The sequence below is a fragment of the Notothenia coriiceps genome, unplaced genomic scaffold (assembly GCF_000735185.1).
Source record: "Notothenia coriiceps isolate Sejong01 unplaced genomic scaffold, NC01 NC01_scaffold00024776, whole genome shotgun sequence".
NCBI lineage: Eukaryota > Metazoa > Chordata > Actinopteri > Perciformes > Nototheniidae > Notothenia > Notothenia coriiceps.
Window position 1 is genome coordinate 1 of NW_011357477.1, and position 15,548 is coordinate 15,548.

The 15,548-nt window shown below is 42.3% G+C and overlaps 2 protein-coding genes across 2 annotated transcripts in view; one reads left to right on the plus strand and one right to left on the minus strand.

Annotated features, from left to right (window-relative positions):
* The first annotated feature begins 1,586 nt into the window (after positions 1-1,586).
* LOC104955745 (heterogeneous nuclear ribonucleoprotein U-like protein 1) lies at positions 1,587-7,427 on the plus strand. Its single transcript, XM_010783135.1, has 7 exons — positions 1,587-1,736; positions 1,822-1,950; positions 3,734-3,902; positions 4,674-4,949; positions 5,348-5,490; positions 5,590-5,844; positions 6,603-7,427. Exons 1-7 carry the CDS (start codon positions 1,620-1,622, stop codon positions 6,714-6,716), a joined length of 1,203 nt encoding a protein of 400 aa, XP_010781437.1. The 5' UTR covers positions 1,587-1,619; the 3' UTR covers positions 6,717-7,427.
* Positions 7,428-7,478: 51 nt separating this feature from the next.
* Positions 7,479-15,548, minus strand: part of rasgrp4 (RAS guanyl releasing protein 4) — a 14,770-nt gene continuing 6,700 nt past the window's right edge. The window contains exons 9-17 of the mRNA XM_010783137.1: positions 12,011-12,286; positions 11,805-11,885; positions 11,423-11,527; positions 11,184-11,293; positions 10,918-11,065; positions 10,796-10,832; positions 10,577-10,708; positions 10,257-10,489; positions 7,479-8,946 (exon numbers count right to left, since the gene is read on the minus strand). Of these exons, the coding sequence (XP_010781439.1) occupies positions 8,842-8,946; positions 10,257-10,489; positions 10,577-10,708; positions 10,796-10,832; positions 10,918-11,065; positions 11,184-11,293; positions 11,423-11,527; positions 11,805-11,885; positions 12,011-12,286 (1,227 nt within the window). The 3' untranslated portion in view covers positions 7,479-8,841. The remainder of the gene's footprint in view (positions 8,947-10,256; positions 10,490-10,576; positions 10,709-10,795; positions 10,833-10,917; positions 11,066-11,183; positions 11,294-11,422; positions 11,528-11,804; positions 11,886-12,010; positions 12,287-15,548) is intronic.

Below are 15,548 nucleotides of genomic sequence, written 5' to 3' on the forward strand. Positions count from 1 at the left end.
CTTCTCTTATTTTTCATTTCCTCGCTCCTCGGTCTGGGTCGCACCGGAAGTTGATTTGTCTGCGCCATCTTGAGTAGCGTCCCAATGGCCTTATTTTTGCCGGAGGAGCGAGGAGCGATTTTGGAGAGGCTATAATCGAGGAACCATCAGACCATCCTCCGATGAAATCCTCAGACACTCGCCCAGCCCCTTACTGTGTATCGCTCACTGATTGGACGATGCAGTCATGCACTGATCTGATGCTTCTTGACATGAAAGCAGTTTCCCAGCGGAGTGAAGAAAACACATGAACCTCACGGGACTCACTCCTCAGTTTATACCGTGTTTTGTTTCAATTCATGTTTCATTTATTTATGTGATATATCTGAACAACAAAGTGGTCAAAAATCATTTTATTCATTTTTTGGAAACATTTTCGTGATCGCTTTTTTCTTTTTACATTTTCATTTATTGTCATTTCCATTCAGTCAGTCATTAAGTGCTATTAAAATGTTAATGTGCTACATATCCACACAAACAGACAAAGTGTGCAATCCAATGAATGTTAATCTAACTGGGTTTTGATAGATAATATATCTCTTTTTTTTCTCTCAATTATTTTATTTATTTTGTGCACTCTAATCAATATTAATCCAACTATCGTTCGTTTATACATTTTAAGAATGGCGTTTATCTTTTTTGAGAATAAGTTCTTATTTTATTTGTATTTATTTGGGTCTACAACAGATGATACAAATGTTTGTGTCAGTAAATGTGTACTAACAGAGGCGGGGGTGTTTGTGGAAATAACGGGGACAGAGCTGCTGTCAGACGATCAGCTGTGCAGCGTCATCACAAACGGACGTCGCTTCACGTGACGCTCCGGAGGAAAGGACGTCCCGTTGCTCTTAAAACTCATTTCCCTGCTTCTCGTGGTTTCCTTGCATCTCTCCATGCTTCCCTGGAGGGAGGGACTAAACGCAGGGAAAAGACGCAAGTGAGGGACGCAAGGATTCCATTTAATCGACCTGAGGTGGGCCCTTTGTCTCCTGCTGGTCTCTATATTATTCATTTGGCTGCTACACAGCTGCACGTGGAGTGTCCTGACCTGGCTGTGTGTGAGCCCTGCCCCTCACGGCGCCGGCAGACACAGCGTGCCTGGCTAAAATGCTGGTAAACAAACACGCATGTAAACGGCAATTTATCGAAGTCAGAAAAGTTATCGAGTTCCTTTTAATTTATCGTACGATAAGTCAATGAATTGCTTATCGCGACAGGCCTACCTGTACCCTCGCCTACTGACCACATTCTGTCCATCATTTGTTTACTTTAGCTTTCTTAAGGAAATGCTGTATTTCAGTTCTAAAAGTAAAGGTGTACTTGACATGTATAGACAATATCAAGACTTTCCTTTTTAGAGATTAAGAAATTCTATATATTTTTATATAATTTTAGGGCTGTAATTGTCGAAAGATATGAAGCAATGTTGCTCACTTACATTTGTGATTGATATGTATACAGAACTCATGCAGCCCAAAAGAACGCTTTGTTGTTAATTTTAGATCGGTTTATTTTGTATTGATTCTCAAGAGGATTTGTTCAAATGGAGTAAAGCATGATGTTCTTTGTTTCAGATCTTGATGATGGTCGGCCTGCCTGCCTGCGGAAAGACCACCTGGGCCACAAAGTTTGCACAGACTAACCCTGAGAAGAAGTACAACATCCTGGGCACAAATGCCATCATGGACAAGATGAAGGTCGGTTGAGAGACCCCCCCTGAAACTACACAAACATTCACACGGTTTTCCAGTGCATTGTATTAACTGAGCGTTTGCTGTGCAGGTGATGGGTCTGCGCCGGCAGAAGAACTACTCGGGCCGCTGGGACGTTCTGATCCAGCAGGCCACGCAGTGCCTGAACAGGCTGATCGAGATCGCCGCCCGCAAGAGACGCAACTACATCCTGGATCAGGTACTGCCCTCCCACCCACACTCTGCTCTGATAGTCGCCACAGTCAGTCTATGTGCCCTGATGATCACTCTCTCTAATGGACTATTTATTTATCTTTCAGGGGGGCTGTGTGTATTATAGAGTAGAAGATCACCCTCTTGTCACTTGCTTGTCATGTATTGTAAAGGAAAAATTCTGAATGGCTCTCATAAGTGACAGAATACTCCATGTTTTTCATCTCTCAGTATATCTGCTACCTCTTGTCATAATACAGTATTGTTTGTGTTGTGAATTTCAACAATGTACAAGTAAACCATGACTATGTAAAGATGTTGAGAAACAAGTAAGCTCTGACTGGTGAGTAAGAAAAACACCTTCCGTTGCTAATTTAATAAGACAGGCTTTGTTTAAAAGCTATTTTGAAGTGAGATACATGGAACTGTTGAGTGTGTTTTTTAATAAATTGACCCAGAAGGTAAGTAATGACTAACCATTTTCAGATTTTTAGACGCTTGTGTTCTGCTAATGTGACAAAGGTAGGTGGGTCTCATGGCGGACATTCTTTTATCTGAGGACAATGTGAGTACAAGCAGGTAGGTTTTATCTGTGTGTTATTGTTCACTGGGACTAGAGAACGTATGAAGATGAGGTAAGTGCGGGTAAGTGTGGGGGACCCTTTAGAAAAGCAAGGTTTGGACATAAGCTACTGTAGATAAGTGTTGGACTCTCCGTGCTAAAACCTTTGCTTTTTTCTATTTTTAGAAAGAGAAATCTTCCTGTAAAAAGTAAGAATTGTCACAAGTTTGTCGATGTTATGAAAGAAGTATTTGGCATTACTTATACTGTATTTTTCTTATGTTCTAATATTATTATATTGTTTTAAGTCGTTTTGCCATTACTAAAGAATTGCTTTTCTGAAACCCTAAAATGCTAAATGTTGGTGAGTGTTGGAACCAGCCGTTCCTGGTGAGGGAGGCAGTGAGTCTGGATAACGGCTAGTGTTAGCTAAGTATCTTTTTGATGGACTTGATTTTATTCAACATATTTGTTCCCAGTTATCATATTCCCCAGTAATGGCCAGTATTGCATGAAAAGATAGTATTCATAGTTTTCACAATGTGACCAGTAAAAATCATCTAATGGCAAAATATAAGTTTAACACCTAAATTGCACGTTTTGTTTTTGCTTTAGCCATATTTCTTCCTCTTTTATCAAGTGATATACGAAGAATTTGAACCAGTATTCTGGTTCTGAACCTGAATTACTGAACTATGTTAATTTTTAATCTTTACACACTTTACACGTTCTGCAAGTGCATGGCACATTTATTTAAATTGAGGTAGTGGGCAAAACGCTTACATGAGTAGTTGCTTATCATATAATACAGTAATAACTCTTAAACATAGTTACAAGAAGAACATTTTCACTGCACAAAGGCATTATTAAGTAAGCACTTGAATATCCATTTGAATATTAATTTTGTATGGTTGATCTGAAACTTGTATGTCTGTTGTTGCGTAACTTGAGCTAATGAACGGGACAGTCAGGATATTGTGGGGTCCCTCTTTGTGTCAGTATGTCCTCTTCCCCCAGAAGCCACTGTGTTGCTGTTTGGCAGAGTGTGAGGTAAGTCTGTGGAGTGACGAGAGGCCATTAGAACTTTCAGTAAAAAGCGTAGACTTGACATCCAAGCCAAACCTCTCTCACTTCATTATTGCAGGGTTCCAGCTTCCTTCCAGTGGAAAGCCAGTACAAGTAAACAATAACAAACAAGCTTCTACTTCTTTCTTGTCACCATTGCTAGACAAATGTATATGGATCAGCAAGGAGACGAAAAATGCGTCCTTTTGAAGGTTTTCAACGCAAGGCTATTGTAATTTGTCCCACGGACGAGGATTTAAAAGAACGAACATTAAAGCAAACCAATGAGCAGGGGAAGGATGTGCCCGATCATGCTGTTTTAGAAATGAAAGGTAGGAACGCTGTGGAAACAACAAAACAAAAACACCAGATCTACTTTTTTTACTTTTCTATGTGTTGTCTCTAAAATCAAACTTGGAAGATGACCCTCCCTTCCTCCCTCCCTGCCTCCCTCCCTCTCCAATCATAGCCTTTGGCCAGATATCAGACCTTGGACATTTTATTTATTAACAGTCCACATGAATTTGATTCTTCCTTATTTTTGCCACCCGCTTACTACTGACGCACTGCAAACTGAGCCACGGGCCTCGTAAAGGTCATGTAATAGCTAAACGCTAACATTGCACAATTTGCTTCCCCGAAAAACGACATTTCCAAATAACAAACTTACAAGCAGTCACGTGCTGAAGTTGTTGGAAGTTCATTTGTAACAGCATTACATCAGCTGTCCTTGGTTTGCAGTGCCGTTTCCTCTTTACCTACCTTCTAGTGTTCCTTTTTGTCCCTCCTCCCCACCTCTCCTGAGCTCCTCCCTCTCCTTCGTCTGCTTCATCAAATGTGTCCTCCATCTTCCCCCGGAGGTCATGTTAGTCCCCTTTACCCCCCGCCATCTGCTGTCATCTACCTGCTCTGAATTTCTCTGAGTCCTGCTGCCTCTGTTCGGTCCTAATTATTTTCCGTTTTGTCTTCCGGTGGTGTGGCTGCTCTGGTCTTCACTACAACCCCCTCCCCCTCTCTCTCTTCTCCTCGCCTCTCCATCCGTCCCTGTGCCGGATGGACTGTCTCTCTCTCCTCCTGTGGTCACCTCTGTCACCCCCCACAAGCCAACTTCACTGTCCCAGAGGCTTGCGACTTCCTGGAGGATGTGACGTTTGCTGAGCTGCAGCGTGAGGAGGCAGAAACTCTGCTGAAGCAGTACAACGAGGAGGGCCGCAAGGCCGGCCCGCCCCCTGACAAACGCTTCGACAACAGGCCGGGCGGGTTCCGGGGCCGCGGCGCCACCGGGGGCGGGGGCGGGAGCTTCCAGCGGTACGACAACCGCGAAGGGTCCCGTGGCGGCTACCAGAACCGCAGTGGGGACGGAGGCAGTGGATACAGAGGTGAGCCGAGCGGTGTGTGTATGTCCATGAAGCTGCAGTCAGAATGCTGTGATTTGAGTTCATGGATACACAAGAGGCGAAAGCGTGAAAAGAGAGTGGTGCAGGGATTATGATGCATTTCCGCTGGGGTATTTACTGATGTATTTAATGTCGTAGAACAAAACGTGAAAATCTCTTCAGCTTGTGTTAACATCAGATGCTTTTTCAGGAATCTAAAAAGCTGATGGACCGTTGACTTGGAGACCAGGGAACAGAAAGTGGTCAAATGCTGACTCATTCTTGGGTTTTAGGACTCATTCCTGTACCACTCTGTACAAGACTTTGAAGGATGGATTTTTTTGTATTTTACACTAAGATATGTATATTCCTATAGTAACAGCATTTTTGTGTTTTTGCAGGCAACAATCGTGGCAGCTATAACCAGAACCGTTGGGGAAACCGCGACTCCGGCTCTGATGCACGTAGCAGCTACAACCGTAGCCAGCCTGCAACAGGAAGCTACAACCGCCCCGCTCCGTACAACAAGGGAGCATACAGCCAGGTAGCTAACGTGAAATGTTATCTATTCGATCTAAACAACAATTTACACTTAACATTATATCAATGTATTCTCCTAAATCTAATTCTCTTTAACTTCCAGGGCTACAGCCAGAGCTACAATCAAGGGTACAATCAGGGCAGCTACAACCAGAGTTACTATGGCAACTACAGTCAGTACCCAGGATACAGCCAGAGCTACAGCCAGACACCCACCACTGCACAGACATACAATCATCACCACCAGCAGCCCCCACAGGCAGCGCCAGCACAGCAGCAGCAGCAGCAGCAGCCGCCGCCTGCGCAGCAGCCCCAGCAGCAGCAACAGACGCAGAGCTACAACCAGCAGTACCAGCAGGTAGGCACCAACTCCACCCGCTACACTGTCTGTAGTCGAAGAGATGGGGTACTAGAAAAACTGTTGGCTGGATACCCATTTTATAGTAACAAAAAGAGTAGGGCTGCACAATTGGACTATGGACTAGTGCAATATTCAAATTGCAGTAAGCAGAATAATTGATAAAAAATATTGATTATTCTAGGCCCACAAAACCGCATTCTACACACTTAATAAAAAAATCCTTCTTTTGTACACATCCACTTTTACAATATCACCCTGTGATCATTTTAATATATTTTAAAATGTTATCATAATATGCAAATGTTTAATTCCCTATAATATCCGCATCATATCGCAATTGCAATAAAAATTGGTTTAGGTAGTATAAAATAATGTCTTGCCTTCATTGACAGCAGCTGTGGGCTCACAATTGATCAGTGTGGGGACTTTATGGTAACACATTCTAAATAGTTATGGCAGTACAATACAGCACACCTTTCCATTTTCTATCCTGCATTTTTTAAATATACATGTTAACAAAAGATTATACTACATCTCAAAAGCTTGAATTTGGGTGTAGCAAGGTTAGCCCTGCATGCTAATCACAGGATACTGGGTTTGGTTAGAAGACATACATCTGAGGATTATACAACTGACCTTGTGAACCCAAAGGGAGTTAGGAACACAGGGTCAGTAAGTGTCAAATATGGGGTCAAATAAAATAAAAAAGCAGAAAGTAAACATGTTCTGAATACTGTTTCTATTCCTCCCTGCAGTATGCTCAGCAGTGGCAGCAGTATTACCAGAACCAGAACCAGTGGAACCAGTATTACAGCCAGTACGGAGGCTACCCTGGACAGGGCAGCCAGGGCTCCTCCGGCTCCCAGTAGCTCCACCCTGCATCTGTCCTGCATCCACCCGCGTCCTAAACACTCTGACCTCTGCAGCTAAATGGATTTTGTACAGTCCCACAAATCGAGTCCCCAAACATCTGTCTTCATTCCACCAATCAGTGTACACCTAAAACTGTATGCAGTTTGATGTCTTTTTTTTACTGAATGAAGTCTTACTCTACGCAGTGACCGTGAGTTGGTAGATGATAGGTATCCAAACATTTAATGAATGTTATCTATTATGAATTTAATATGGACGTCCACATTTTCCAACAGATCAGAGAGGTAATTGTATACTTCTAGGATGCATCGTGTGGCAGGAAAAATACAGCAAGGCCTAAATAATTTCGCTTGTTTTGAGAAAGCTTAACAAAGAACAAAAATGCATGCTTTTTACCTTCACCACCCCTTCCCTCCGTCTCGCTCTATCTTTTTTCAGTTTCCGAGCTGGCACATTTGTATTTATCCCGATAAAATCCAAATATTTTTTATAGGTGTGATACTGTAGTATTTAATCCAGTCTTTGATTGGGAAGAATATTTGGCCACTCTTGCGTAGTTTGTGCAGTTTTCTTTTTTTACCCCTTTGTGATCGCTGTCCAGTAGTTTAAATCCAGTTGTGATTTTTTTTCTACCTGAAAATCTGATATTGACCAGTTACCCGAGCTGTCTTCTTGTCTTTATACAATAAAATGCCATTGTATACGCCTGGAGGTGTCATTTTTTTCACTCAAACAAAACACACTGCATCACAGTTGGTGTATCTTTCTTATTTTCAACAAGATTTACATTTTGGACAAAGGACAAACAGAAAGCATTTAGTTAATAGTAAAAATGCACATTTTGCAGCACACACATAGTCCCAGTGCAATCCTGCTGAACCTTGAATGAACTGTTGACATTTGAAAGTCAAAAATGTCGTCAGGGCAGGAAATAAACGTCTTCCGCTGCTAGTTTCAGTGCTTTATGGGTCACACTTCACAAGGTCTTTTTGCTAACCAAACAAAGGGTTGGCGATATGGACGAAGTCTTTCATAGCATACATCGTTTTACATTTTGCTGGTAGCAATTAAAAATGTTGATCAACTCTTCCTGAATATGTAACCACAAAACGAACAGTACTTCCGCAGTTTATTTTACTAAAACGTTAGGATTTCTTTGATCATGACACACCTCTTAATTGGAGTGTTGTCCTTCTATTTTATAATAAATTATACGTTTTTCCACCTTAAAGAGTTCGGCGTACAAAGCTTCTTGGCGTGGACTACTAAAACACGTCACGTTTTGTGGCAACTGCTCCATGTCCACTGGAGATAACAGCAATATTGGGTTTCAGGGCGAGTAATGCGTCGCCATGGAAATGGCATATGATGACGCTTCAGATGTGTTGTAGAGCTTTTTAGGGCACAATGTTTAACAATCATTTGTTGGGCTGTTTGGAGCATGTCCACTGGAGTTATGACATCATGTCTCATGGGGGGGGGGGGGTGACATGGTCACCATACGAGTCATTTACTTATCTCTCAATATAGCAAATGAGCCTCATCCACTGGATTTTACGGATATGACCTGTCTTGACATTTCCATTTTATGTTAGCTTCTTGGTTTAGTTTCCAGGAAGTGAAATAGATGGTAACTCATACACGGGATAGCAATTTCCGCACAAAGTCTCATGTATATCCTTTCAAATCACCCAACCTGAGGCTCAACAAACAAATGTTAATGTTTTTCTGGCTTACTTTCCGAATTCATGAGCAGAGTTGTAGTAAAGTTGCCAAATGTAAAGCTTAGTGTTCATTTCCTACCCTGTGTATATTTTGTGTAAATAGGACCCTTATGTCTGTTATCATAAGTGGCCTTATACAGTCTTAGCACCAGTGAAGGAAGGCACCTAAACAAAATGAATTACAGTAAGATGATCAAAAAGCAAAACCAACAAGGCGGACAAAAAACAAATAATAAAGACAACCATATTTGATGGAGTCCATTCATATGACCGCTGGTATTCTGATGCTAACGGAAAGTTCATCAGTTCAACACCATCAGACAGCTTGGTCAGAAAGGCGGTGCTGTCTGGATGTTTTTGTGTCCATGAGTGGGAAATGTTTCTGGAGGTGGAGCGCTCAGTCTGGCTCTCTGCTCTTGTCTTTGTAGAGATGCATCTCCTCCATCTTCTCCTGCAAGAAGGAAACAGGCATGGAGCACCCCCGGGTTCTCTGTGAGTTCACCTGGAAAACAGATAAGGCAAATAAAGACGTATTTAATTGCAGAAACAACATTTCACTTTCAAGTGGGATATCAGTGTCTCATTTGACACTAGTTGAGACAGGAACTCATGATATCAAAATCATTTGAAATGTGTGATAATGATACAAAGATTTGACAAATACACAGTGGTGCAGTAATGAGTCCTAAAACTCGGAAATGAGTCTGCATTTGACCAATCCCGGACTTCATCATTGTTTTTTTATCTGATTTTGGTTAGATGTCTGCAATAAAGGGTGTTGTGGTGAACACGGCAACTGTGTCACAAAAACGGTTGTGACTAAATATTACTAAATGTGATCACGTTGATCATTAGCTGCCTTTAGCTTAGCAGTGGTGATGCACAGCATGCGACAGAGTTTGTTTATAGCCAAACATTAGCTTTTTACATCTGACGATTGCATTTACTCTTCAAAAATAATGCTGTTAATATGTGGAGCTTTTTTCCAAAATCCAGTGGATAAATCCCATTACATTTTGTGAAAAGAGCGCTTGTAATGCTAACTTCCAGGTCGGTCTACCAAAATACGTCATCACTACATCACTCTGTTACACGCTTTAAATGACTTTCAAATAACAGCAAAATTGTTCATTTTCACCAAATGAATTTAACCTAGGCTACATATTTTACAATGTGCTTGACAGTAAGCAGTATTGGTGATCCGCATGTATATCTCCTGTAATAGCAGCTTAAAGTGAATCACTGCTGGGAGCTCTAACGTTGTAGCCCCTAGTGATGGGAATTACGGCTCTTTGAAGGGAGCCGGATCTTATGGCTCCACTCCTTTGCGAGAGCCGTTCAAAAGAGACGTTTTTTTTAAGGGGGCGGGGTTAATAGGTTTATCTGCGAAATATACCTTTTATAATTCAATGAAATGTAGCCCTGTTCTGACTAATGATTTATATGCGTACACATATGTCACTTAAATCATTGCATTTACAGACCCTTGTAACTCTCTGATTGTAGAACCACGCAAAAAAAGAAGAAGATAGCAACACTTATACAAACTGACAACAAATCTTTGCTGAGCCTAAAAATAATCATAAATAAATAACATAATGAAAATAAATATATTGCAATGCTCAAAACAGCAGCATCCAACAGTCTCTAATCCTTGGATATTACATGTCACTGTATGACATGCATCACTCAATGTTGAGCTCAATACATTGAGCTCTTTGAGCCGGCTCACACATTGAGTCACTCCAGAGATCTAGACTGACATACTGACATGCTGACATTTATAAGCTACACAAAAACAGAGAAACCCACCTTGCAGGGACTCATGTCCTGTCTCCTCTTTCTCTCTGGGGATGTGTGAACAAGCGAGTTGTGGTGGACTCCTCTCCTGTCCTTCTTCTCGGGGGTCCAAACTCCAGGGTCTGTCTGAGTGGAGCAGTCAGACGACGTGGAATCACTGCTGTTGCTTTTCCAAAGAGCGGTGCCCTGGTGGTTTTCTGTCTCATTACTTTGGGGGAAGACAAAGGCCTCCTCTTCTATATCTGCTAGGGAACAAAACATAAAGACTTCAGTGTCGAGGTCATTTTATAGAGAGGGAATGTTTTTGTGCGTACGATAGAGAAAGGACTTACTCCAGGTGTTACCCTTGATTCTGGTGTCGGGAGCTGGGGTGCAGGGGCACGACCCGGTGGTGTTTTTATGTTTCTTTAAGCAAGCTATTTCCACCAGATCTCTACAGTGCCTGTGGCAGTTTATCCCACAGTCTGAGAGAAGGAAAAGACATGGACAATACAAAAAGCATTACAGCTGATAACTCTGTGGACGTATGAAATTATGGATTTTGATCTTACCTTTACAATGGTATCCTTGTTTGATGACTCCCCACAACTACAAGAGAACAGACAGGACACATGTCACACTTCAGTTTGATTTGGCCATTTAAAAAGAAAAAAAGGATATAACGGATACTCACAAAGCCTCCACAATTCTCGCAAAACGTTGGCCGCTTGTACGTGGTTTCGTGGAAGTTATGCGTATTGAAGCTGTAGCCCAGCTTGGCACATATCGACATTCCCCTCATGAAGTAAGAGGTGATTTCTTCATGGCTGATTTCTCCCTCCCTGGGCAGAAAATTCCCCAAAATGTAACAACAAAAAGTGAGGTAGTTTTTTTACAAACAGCTCATGCTGATTTGTGGTTTTACATCCGACCGCGTCACTGCGAGATGCCCTTCCTCACCTGTCAGCTTCGTGAGTGCAGAAGGAGAAGGGGAAGTTGGCTGCTATTTTCTCAAAGTCGTCCAGCGAGATGTATCCATCCTGGTTCTGGTCGTAGTTTTTCATGATGGACTGCAGGGGGCGACAGAGCAATCAGACAGTCAGTTGAAACAGTAGAGGAGCAGTTGGTTAGTTCTGCTTTGTCCTGCCATGTAATAAGGAAGTGAAAAACAGGAGGTTGTTGCAGAGTCACACACTCACATCCACCATCTGTTTGACGTGTTTAGATATGGTGTCAGGGTCGAGCCTGGGGGTGACCCCTGACCCCCACTCGGCCACCACGGGCGCTTTCACCGGAGCGACGGGCTGTGGAGTGACACATGCAGTGGTGAGACACGAAGAACTGCACATGTGAAACGAGAAGAAAAAGAAAGAGCACACCCACCACATAACACGCTTCCCTAACGTCTGCAGCGCTTTGATGTGGCTGATTTTTGATGTGTTTCAGCAACGAGTCTGTGCTTTTGTTTTGACGAAGATTTTACTCCCACTGAGAGCACACCCTCTTCTTGTGAAGAGAGAAGTGTGAGCCTGATGGCGTTAGATAAAGCTTCAAAGAGAAGGAGTGTGCAGCTCTACTGACCTGGATCTTGGTGTTTCTGGGTTCCTTGTTGTATGAAAGTTCATATATCTCGTCCTCGGTGTAGTATAAATCTAAAGAGAGCTGAAGCAATAAAAGAACATTACATTACACGGCATTGAGCGCTTTTGGCTACATGCCCGTCCTGATCAAATGTTTCAAATCCGAATTCTATAAAAGTAAATTATCTCTGGGTCTCTGTCTCCTACCGTGAGCAGATGCAGGAGGTCTTTGTTGGCCTCGAAGGGAGGCGTGCAGCTGTGGATGGCCACCAGGTCACTGATGTTGCTGTACAGGTGCTGCAGTTTGCTCAGGTTGATCTTGTCCTGGTCGATGTAGTTCGGCAGGGCCTCGTTCAGTGAGATCAGGTCCTTCAGGTGGACGCCCAGGATGGGCACCTTGAAACCGCTGCACTCGTTGTAAAGCCGCCGGTAGTTGATGTAGTTGCTGCGTGAGGAGAGCAGCTCCGTCATCTCGCTCAAGGCCTGAGAGAGGAGAAGGGTCAAAAAGGGATGACAACACACCAATACAGACTTACACCACTGCAATATGACTGACTTTTACAATAGGAACTGTTAATGTACACTTTTATGCATTTTAGTATTATTATTACTGGATGCTATACTCTTTAGGTTCAAGTTCTTCTTTATACTGCATAAGGACATAGTTGTATGGACAATGTCTTTATTGTATGGCATACTGTTTGGAAATGTAATTCTAATCCTGTTTTCATCAGTTCATCGTTTTAGTAAAGGCAAAACATATATATACATTGTTAGATATGACAGAAAGAAGTTGGAAGTAATAAAAACAACTTTCTTTGTTCAGAAATCTTTTGGTAGCTCACATTAGCTAAGTAAGTAGATAGGGCTAGCTTAAAGGGGACAAGTAGAAAGATGTAGACACGGACAGGGAACAGCATGAGTTTTAGTTGTTGCTAAGAACTGTATTTATTTTTTATGTTTTTGCGGATGTATGCCCAGTAAAGATGGGAGACCCTAAGTCAGGGGTAGGCAAGTAAGTTTGGCCGTGGTGGGCCAATCCAGAGCCTCTGGCTAGACCCGCCCAAAGGGAGACTCGTCCTCTCTAGCCCCATTTCAGTCCCATGTTAAAAGCCAGGGCTATTATCTGTATACGACTTATCTTTTAAATTGAGGTGTATTTATTGTTCTCTTCAAAGTTTATTTTTCTCTGAAATCTTAGGGAGGATGGTCCTCCCTTTCCTCAATGGACAAGCCTCCACTGAGTAAAGTAGAGTTATTAACTAGGTAGCAGTGTTATTTAACATACTTTTATTGTCAAGTATTGTCAAGTTCTCTGGGTTTTTGGTATTTATTTGAGTGTTTGCCCACATTTGAGAGCCTCGATGGGCAACAGAGGACGCATGGACGACTCGAATCCTTTTTCCTTTTCTTTATTTCAACTTTTCAAGGACACATTAGGATTCTTTCAGGTTGAAAACCTTTTTTTTAAAAAAAAAATAATAATGGCATGTTTTGCTTTGCAATTTAATACATTACCTAATAAAGTAACCAAGTATTTTACTCAAACTCAATGTATTTAATAGTTAAATAAGTACTTTAATTGACCTGCTTCCCCACAACCACACATTTGCCTTATGTGACCCGCTCTATCGAAATCAGTCGGAAGTCGCAACGACTCATTTCAAAATAAACGTGGATTTGCGTAAAAAACTAGTTTTTCGGGGTTCGGGTGTTTTGTTTGATTTAAATAAACAAAGTCTTGGCTTTCAGAATATGAAACTTGTATTTCCAAAATCACACGATAAATACATGTTTGAAGCTTGTAAAGGGAAGATGACAGCTCTCACTCGCGCTCTGCTCTTCCGCAGCGCCGCCCCCCCTCCCTCCGCTGACATTATGAATGTAGGCATATAGTAGGCTAATCATTGATAACACGGCAGGGTCCGTTACAGTTTGTTTTCATCTGATTTCAAATAAACAAAGTATTGGCTTTCAGAATATAAAACTTGTTTCGGCAAATTCCGATGATAAATACAGCTTTGAAGCTTGTAACGGCATAATTAAAATCGGAGAACGGAGTAACTTGACGTCACAGCAGGCATAACAACAGCCGGTGTTTCTTGTGAGTGTTTTCCCCGGGAAACCAACACAATACACACAAACGCAAAAATACACAAACACACACACATACACACAACACACACACACACACACACACACTCGCGAGCTTCCCCCAGACCAGTAATCCAAAGCAGTAATGTCACTCTCCAAAGGTCTAAAGAGGAAATTTAAAAGGGCATTTAAAAAGGACTGGACAGCAAACTATGCATTCATCCTACCTGGTATCATCAATGCAAAGCCGTTGTGTCTTATCTGCAATGAAGTTGTGGCTGCTTGCAAAGAATACAATATTAAGCGGCACCACAAGACGAAGCATGACACCTTCAAAGTGGCCTTTCCACCCAAGACAGAGGCACGAAAGCGCAAGATTGAAGCACTGACAGCAGGTTATGCACACAGCAGCAGGATCCTGGTGCGAGGCCTCACAGCCCAACAGAAAGTGACAACTGCGTCCCTAAAGGCGTTGTGGGTGCTCGCAAAGCACAACCGGCCATTCACCGACGCAGAGGTTTTCAAGGAGGTGATGGTGACCGTTTTGGAGGAACTGGCCACCGACAAGTCCAGTCAGTGTCAGTACACTAAAATCACAGGCACTGGGACAAGTGACAGAGCTGATGGTGGACTTCATCAAGCAGCTACGGGCCAACTTCACGTCAAGGTTTGAGGACTACTCCATCCCAAAAGACATCATTGCCTTTGTACGTGATCCTCTCACAGTTCAAGCAAGTGGAGACTTCACCTCCCAGGCGAAACAAATGATGCCCTCCTTAGACGAGGCTGCATTAGAAATGGAGCTAATTGATTTTCAAACAAGCTTCCTGGTCAGCGATGCGCTCAGAAGCGCGGAGTCTGTGAGAGCCTTTTGGGTGGGAAGCTCAGAGGAGTATAGCACGATCAAGAGACTCACATTTTATGTGCTCACAATGTTCCCTTCCACCTATACATGCAAGTCGTCCTTTTCTTCAATGAATGCGAGAGGAATCGATTGACGCATAAAAACCTTGAGAACTGCCTGCGGATTAAAGTGACGTCCATATCACCAGATATCCAAAAAATAGCGACCGATGGGAGATGTCAGTTTTCATATTAAGTGAGTACCGTAATTGTATTTAATAGTCTAATTATATTTTTGAATGAATGGCTAATTGTAATTATTATCCCTAATGTAGCGTGTTTGCTCTGTCGTTTCAGGAGCATATGCACCACCACTCCTCGCCCTCCATGATCAAGCGGCTTCTCCAATTTTGTTGTCAATGTTTTGACTGAACTTTGTTAGTGTTCACATATACAGTAAGTAAACATTACATTTGAATGATTTAGTGAGCTGGTGTTATTTTTTACAAACCACACACCGAATGTTGGCTATTTCAGCACCACGCACTGTCCACCTATTGATCCACTATCAGCGTCAGTGCACCCCGCTGCCTGATTGTGCCTGTGCTGTGCCATTCACTCTAAACATGGATACAAGTACAACAAGCATTCTTCAGGTGTAGGTAGATTCTCTATTTGGACATTATAGCCTATTTTTGTGACTGTCGGACCGATATTTAAAAAAAAGAAAAAAACTATATTTTATTTGTATTCTCAAAATAATTTGCCGGGCCAAATATTATTACTGGCGAGCCACCAATGGCCCGCG